Source organism: Capsicum annuum, chromosome 8, assembly GCF_002878395.1.
Source record: "Capsicum annuum cultivar UCD-10X-F1 chromosome 8, UCD10Xv1.1, whole genome shotgun sequence".
Taxonomy (NCBI): Eukaryota; Viridiplantae; Streptophyta; class Magnoliopsida; order Solanales; family Solanaceae; genus Capsicum; species Capsicum annuum.
The window spans coordinates 68,760,913-68,768,863 of NC_061118.1; the positions used below are offsets into that span (position 1 = coordinate 68,760,913).

At 34.4% G+C, this 7,951-nt stretch overlaps 1 protein-coding gene across 1 annotated transcript in view; it reads right to left on the reverse strand.

The window, feature by feature from the left end:
* Window positions 1-241: 241 nt before the first annotated feature.
* LOC107856960 (probable inositol transporter 2) overlaps window positions 242-7,951 on the reverse strand; it is a 76,359-nt gene continuing 68,649 nt past the window's right edge. Inside the window, 7 exon segments of the mRNA XM_047395436.1 lie at window positions 242-354; window positions 1,404-1,553; window positions 1,691-1,752; window positions 1,921-2,220; window positions 2,222-2,337; window positions 2,547-2,654; window positions 3,363-3,698. Of these exon segments, the coding sequence (XP_047251392.1) occupies window positions 242-354; window positions 1,404-1,553; window positions 1,691-1,752; window positions 1,921-2,220; window positions 2,222-2,337; window positions 2,547-2,654; window positions 3,363-3,698 (1,185 nt within the window).

Sequence of the window (7,951 nt, forward strand, 5' to 3'; positions counted from 1 at the left end):
CCTTATTATCTTCTTCAATGCGTAGTCGTACAATCAGATCTTTGACTGACATCTTCTTACATTTGTGTTTCAAATAGTTCTTGAAGTCTTTCCACAAAGGTGGTAACTTCTCTATTATTGTTGCTACTTAAAACGCTTCATTCATAATCAATCCTTCCGCTAGGATCTCATGGATGATCACCTGCAGTTCCTGCACTTGGGAAACAATAGACTTATTTTCTATCATTTTGTACTCCAGGAATCATGCAACAAAGAACATTTTAGTTCCGGCATTCTCCATCTTGTACTTTCGTTCTAGCGTTCCCCATAACTCTTTTGCAGTCTTGGTTCTGCTATACACATTGTAAAGGTCATCTGTGAGACCACTCAAGATATAATTCCTACAAAGGAAATCTGAGTGTTTCCAAGCCTCCACAATCAAGAAGCATTCTTTTTTAGGGGTTCCCTCAGGCACCTCCGGAGAACCGTGAACCTTTGAAGACAGAGAGTTGTAAGGTAGAAGAACATTTTCTGCTGCCATCTCTTGAATTCAATACCCGCAAAATTTTTGGGTTTCTCCGCCAGTTCCATAGCTTGCGAAGCATTAGTATGACTCGCGTGGCAATACTAGTTGCCACCATAGTCGTTCCAACATCATGCATTTGACTATCAGTCGTCATTTTCATGTCACCACAAGACAGTGCCTTTAGTCTATCAAAATACTTATTAAAAAGTTGTAGCAACTTTAAACACTTCTTGTTTCTAGTTAAACAATGAAGTTTTTATGACTTCCAATCATCAACCAAGTGATCTTTAACTTGTGATGAAGATTTATGTCTTCAAATCACTAGTTAAGTTCAAACGGAGTAGAAAGCTTAAAGCTGCAATCTCCAAAAACAAGCTATACAGATTCTAAAAGTGTATTATTCCTTAAGATTATTATTTAAAATGTTTTCCAGGTACAAGAATCTGTATATATATGCTATAATAACTTCAACACAAGTTCAAGTCTAAGACAAGAACACTTATGAAGTTCTTTTAACATTTTCAACACAAGATTACGAATAATCTATCTAAGAAGTATGTTAATTTTTAGAAATGAGATGAAACAAAAAGTTTAAGGCCAAGTCCCCTAACTTCACGGAGTGTCTCTAAGGAATAATTTCCCTCACTATACACGAGGTTGTGGAATCTTCCTCTTAGGATAAAATGTCCAAAAAAAACAACTGTAGTGGTACCTCAAACAATTGGAATCTCTTTGAACTCACCCAACGATTTGATTGATCACACAGAATATTTTTGAAGACAAAAAGAGTTTGTATTTCAGAAAATTTTCGTACTAAAACTTGTAGATGAAAGCAGGTTTTTATAGAGATCAGGTGCCTCTTCTAAAAGGTGGAAATAGTTCACTTAAAAGGTGTAACCTTTCTGGAATATCATATTTGTTCGTCCAAAGAATGCGTCTTTTTCGAACAGGCATACCATTTCATAAATCACTGTGTCATTTCGTTGAAAGGTTGCATCTGAAGCATCAATTCGCTTCTGCACTGCATTTCGAAACAGTGTTTCTGCCACTGCATGCATGCATATAAATGGAAGATCAAAAACACAGAAAAAATTTATTGCATTTTTACCCTTTGGTATTTTTGGATTAAATTTCTATCAAATAAAATTTATCCAAAAAGATAGATCTCATCGATCAATCATTTGCCAAATCTGAATCCAAAGTCGAGCGATGAAGATGGCACGAGGAACCACCTTGTTCTTGCCTCACTATCCATGTGGATTAAGTGCTTCTTATTATAAATACTTCAAATTTCCCTTCTCCCACCAATATGGGAGAATTAGTGAACTTTTTCTTAAAAGAGTACACTTTTCATTTTGGTGTCTCTCTTCTCTCCACTATTTTTTTTCTCCATTTTCCATTCACACTTTTCATACATATTGAACCCAATAGAAATAGCCTCATGGAACACTCCTGATAAAAATCCAAGAGAGATCACAACACCACACAAGCTAATTATAAGAAGCTTCTTCCTCCCAGTCCTGTCTATGAAATATATGCTCACAATTGAGCCAAATGCGTTTAGCCCAGCTGTGATAAGTGATAGAAGGAGAGTTGTCCTATTCGAGGCAATTCTAGCCAGATGAATGATAGTAGGGCTGTAATACATGACAGTGTTTATGCCCACAAATTGATGGAATATTTGGAGACCAACTCCATCTATTAATCCACGACAAACTATTGTTTTCTTCAATTTCTTTGTCTATTGATTATTTAATATCTTGAATTTCCACCTCAACTTTCTCAGGTGAATATATCTTCCTTAGTATTGTCTTGGCTTCCTCTTGCCTCCCCTATTTTTATCAACCCCACATTGTAATTAGTGGAATATTTTCTTGAATTAACCTGAAATATTAATCGATTTAACTTATATAGGTTGTTCATGATAAGTGAAGCTAGTATAACTTGGAAAATAAAATGGACAACCTACTATAACAATTAAAATACACTAACAACGTCAAAAAATAATTAGTTGGTGGTAGAAACAATTAATTGTATTAACCTTACGATAGAGCCAAAGAGGTGATTCCGGAAGAAGAAACATTAATATGAACTGAAGGAGGGCTAGTAATCCTGCTACTCCAAGCATCCATCTCCCGGTAACTGGTGCCTACAGTAAAAATAAGCTTCAATTAACATCTTTTTTTCTACTAACTTCCTCTCATTAAGAATGTATAATTTTTTAAATTTTTGCTTATTTTCATATTTTGTTCACGATTTTCTAAATCAACGACAGATGGAAATGTCAAGAATTTCATTTTAATAATCCAACTAGCCATATCCATTCATACAACTCTCAATTTTTGTATGTATTGTTCTCTAAGAATGATCTAATTTGGACTCAATTTTTTTTAAATATTTCAATATCTAAAAAAAGAAAGTTCAATTTATGTATCTTTCTTTTCTTTTTAGTTTGTTTTAAAAAAAATGTCGTTTTCAATATGTAATAACATTTTAATATTCTAACATCTTCTGTGACATGTTTAACACCTAGACATTTCAATACAATACCCCCATTTTTAGTCTTAGACCACAAATTCAAAATACTTCCTTGTCGTTCTTAGGTTCTGTGTCCAATCAAATAAAACACATGTACTAAAAAGGAGGGAGTTACAAGTTGTTTCAAAATTATAAATTTTGTAACAAAAATACTAAGTCGAAAAGCCAAACAGACACCTGTCCTAGCACTGAGATTATGTTCCCCCTCCCCTTAATTCTATAAAGTTTCATTCAGACATCTTAACTCGATCAAAACAAGTTTTGAACACCTCTGACATTGCATGAGACAAAAAAGAAGAATATAGAATTCCATGCATACCTTGGAGAAAGCAAGATTAATAAGGTAGGATAAGAATAGGCCTCCAGTGATGAGAAATTCATTGGTACTAACAAGCGAACCTCTAATCTTAGCAGGAGAAGCCTCTGATATGTACAAAGGAGCAGTCATTGATGTCATACCAACACCAAGTCCCACAAAGACCCTACCAACTATGAGGAGTGCTGAATTCATTGTTGATGCCATAACCACACCACCAACAAAAAAGAGGAAATCAGCAATGAGTATAGCACTTCTCCTCCCAAATTTGTCATTCAGCCACCCACCAATTGCTGCACCTATGATTACGCCAGCAACTGCCATGCTCACTATGGATTCCTATAATTAAATGAATGTCATGCATAATTAGCAATTTTTAGTGTAAAAGTTCACCAAAAAAACTTATTTAGATCCTTTACACCAAGCAAATCTATATATATTATAAATCCAAGAACAAAGCACCAGAAGCAGCCAAGTGGCAAATGTTGCGAAGCCGTTTTTAGTATAAGTTTAAGAGTATTGTAATAAGATTTTTTAAAATTATTTGAATTTAAAAATATTATTATTTTAAAAAAATTATTGATCTACGTCTATAATCTATAATTTATAATCTTACATCTATAATATATATATATATATATATACAATATATTAAAAGTGTGAAGCCCTATAGAAAAGTGATTTGAACTTTTTGTCCTTCATTAAAAGACCTTCTTTAGACAAAACTGTCTTTTTTTACTATTTTTTTCAATTTATTATTTAATTATTTTTATTATACTTATAACTAGACTCCTAAAAAAATATATGGAAGGAGAATCAATTAATATTTTTCTTTGTAGTGATCAATTAGAAAAATACTCTTAAAATAGAATAGAAAAATACTCCTAAAATAGGACTATAACTTTTGATCAATTTTGCAAAAAAGACCGACCTCCTATATATGGTCGATTTTCAACAATTTTTAGTAGTGAAAACAATTAATTAATTAAAATTATAACTCAAAAAATTGTAGTAGACTTTATAAATAGCAGATATAACAAAACCTGTCATAAGAGAAAATTTGTGGACAATATCAAAAAGCCAATATTCTAGGAAAACCGACAAATTTCCGTTGGTTATTTTCATAGAAAAATGGGCGATAACATATGATTTTTTAATTTACCTTTACTACACTCAAACCTCTCTACAACATCATTTTACGATAAGGGTATTTTACTTTAGCGATATGATATTTTCAAGAATTGATTTTTTATGTTATATGTGATCACTATTGTATTATTTTGTTTTAGTTTACAGGTCGTAGATGAATTTACAGGTGGTAGATGAATGTCGGTCAACTTTGAGGATTTATTTTAGATAAAGTCTTTATTATTTAAACAAATATGCTATTTAGTGTGACGTTTGAACTCAATAGAGTGCGGTACACGCGCGAGGCACGTACACCTAAAATATATTTTGATATCTCTATTGTCGTACTATTTTGTTATAGTTTACAGGTGGTAGATGAGTGTCAGACGACTTTGAGAAAATTTTTGTGTACAGGTTAGATTTAATTATATTGTTTTGAAGTCTCTATCATCATATTATTTTGTTGCAGTTTACAGTTAGTAGATTAATGTCGATCGGCTTTGAGAAATTTTTTTGATAAATGCTAGGTTTAATTAAATTAATTCTCCAAAAGATGTTGAATTTAATTATTTTATTTATTTTTATTATTTAAACAAATATCCTATTTAGTATAATGTTTGAACTCAATAAAGTGAGGTACACGCACGAGTCACGTACACCTAAACTAGTTAATTTAAAAATAGAAACCCACAATAAAAGAGTTCTAAATGAAGTCTATATTTCATAAACTTATCTGTGTCAAATATAATGATATTATTATTATTATTATTATTGCTCTCGGTGCATTTTAGCAAGGCTGCTAACGTGCACTAGCGGTAGAATCACCATGACCCAATCGAAAATCACTACGCCGGCAAAGATTGTAACACTTCATGATGGTACTAGCTATAATCTTCCCTCGATTACATTTGGAAATTTCGTACCCCCAATATTCAAATCAATACCGAAAGAAGAGGAGAACACATCGTCAAGTTCTGACTCTCCTAGAACTGTACATCTGAAAACCTATGGTGCTTCGACTGACCCTCCGGCTAATCGAAAACTTCAATTCTCTGCAGTTGTGACTCCAACAGACAATACCCCTACAGTGCAGAAGGAGTTTGGTGAGAATTGAACAGCACATAAAGGAAAATCCCTATCCTACGTTCCGCCAACTTCAAAGCAAGGTAAGATCTGTATGAGTATAGTTGAGGAGGATACTCTAAGTCAAACAGAGTACTGGAAATATGCCCTTATAGGTTTTGTTATTGGGGATACTTTCTATCATAAATCCATTGAGGCCTACATATTGCATGCCTGGAAATGTGCTACAAAACCTCAAGTGTTGAGTCATGATGATGTCTACTTAATCTTTCGATTCGAATCAGCAGAGGACTGTAATAGGGTGTTAATGGAAAGACTGTATACTTTTCATAACAAACCTTTCATTGTACAAGCCTGGGATATAGATTTTGAATTCAACCCGGACTGTATCACCACCATACCCCTATGGGTCACCTTTTCTAGTCTACTAGTGGGATACTGGTCTAGTAAAGCTCTTAGTAAAGTAGAAAATGCCATAGGCAAGCCTAAGCACACAGACCAGTTTACTGCAAACATGGAGAGAATATCTTATGCATGGGTCCTGGTGGAAACAAATATAGCACAACTCCTAATTGATAAAATAAAAATGGTCACACCTACCAGTAGAATATGAATGGAGACCAAAATATTATGGAAATTGCTTGAAGTTTGGGCATGTCACAGAAAGATGTAGTTTTCAGAATGAGCCAGATGTAGAAGAGAAGGAAGAATTCAAAGAAGTGCAAACAAAAGAAGGAGAAACAGAAGATGGAAAAGGCCCCAGAAGACACTATGGATGCAGAAAGATGAAGCCCAAAAGGAGGACAAGCCAATAGACCCCCTTGTGTCTGACCCAAAGGGTTCATACAAAGATAAGATGGTTTTGCAAGATGCAGAGCAAATATATCAAAGTGACTATGTCAATACTGGTCATGCCAATACTAGTAATAGTGGTACAAACTCTTTTGCCCCTCTACTGTACTGGTATGATGATGATGGACCTCCAGACAGGCCTGGAGAGGCCCCAAATATATGATTTTCTCAACATGGAACATCAGGGGTTTAAATCAACCCCTGAAATAGAAGGAGATTAGACTCTTTCTGGATAGATTTAAAATAGATATGTTTGGGTGTTTGGAAACAAGAGTAAAGGAACCTAAAGTTGGTAATATTCTCAATAATATGGTGTGAGGATGGAACACTTTTTGTAACTACCCTATGGCCCCAAATGGAAGAATCTGGATAATGTGGCAGCCTACAGTAAATGTGTCTATAATCCTGATCAAGGAGCAGTTTATTCATTGCTATGTAACTGATGCTACAAGAAATTTGTCAGCCTATATCACTATAGTGTATTCCAAAAACAGCATGCAGGAGAGGACTGAACTATGGAATGAGCTCAAAATACTGGGTGGAGTATTTCAGGAAACGTGGATCCTGAGTGAAGATTTTAATGTTGTGCTAACAAGTGATGATAGACTTGGGTCTCCAATCATGTAACAAGAAGTTCAGGACTTCAAGGATTGTATAGATCAACTCCAGCTTACTTCAATGAGAGCAAAAGGTTGCTACTATACTTTTTGTAATAAACAATAGCAAGACCAAAGAGTGTATTCTAAGATTGACTGGGTCCTGGAAAATTACCAATGGCTACAAGGGTATGGTAATGTGGAGGTTGAATTTCTATCACCTAGGGTATCTGATCATTCTCCAATCTTGGTCCAATATAATAGTCAGCAAACTTCAAGACCAAAACCATTTAGATTGTATAATACTGTATTGGAGCATCAGAAATTCCTTAAGATTATGGCAAATACATGAGGAAGAGCTATTCTGGAACTTATATGTATAAGCTACACCAAAAATTAAAAGCTCTCAAATATGATTTGCAGGAACTAAATACTTATATGGCATCTTACACTCAGAAAATTCAATAAGCCAGAGTACAGCTGGGCATCACACAAAGCAAGCTAGCTTCAGATCATATGAATCAAATACTGATACAAGAGGAGGTTAATTTGCTAAAAGAGTTTCAACACTGGAACTTGGTAGAAGAGAAAGTTCTAAGACACAAATCCAGAGCAACATGGATCAAGTATGGAGATGCAAATTCTAAGTACTTCCATGCACAATGCAAGATCAGAAGCAACAGAAGCTCCATTACCTCCATTTATAATAACTTAGGTAACAAAGTTACTGACCCTGATCTCATTGAGAAGGAATTTATTGAGTTCTTTACTGGGCTAATGGGTGAATCTACCCCTGAAGTGCCTTGCCCAAATTCTGAGGTGATCAAGCAAGGGCGTTGTCTTTCACACCTTCAGAAGCTTGAACTCGTGCAAGAAGTAACAGACCAGGAAATCTTAATTGCAATAAAAAGTATTCCAACAGAGAAATCTCTT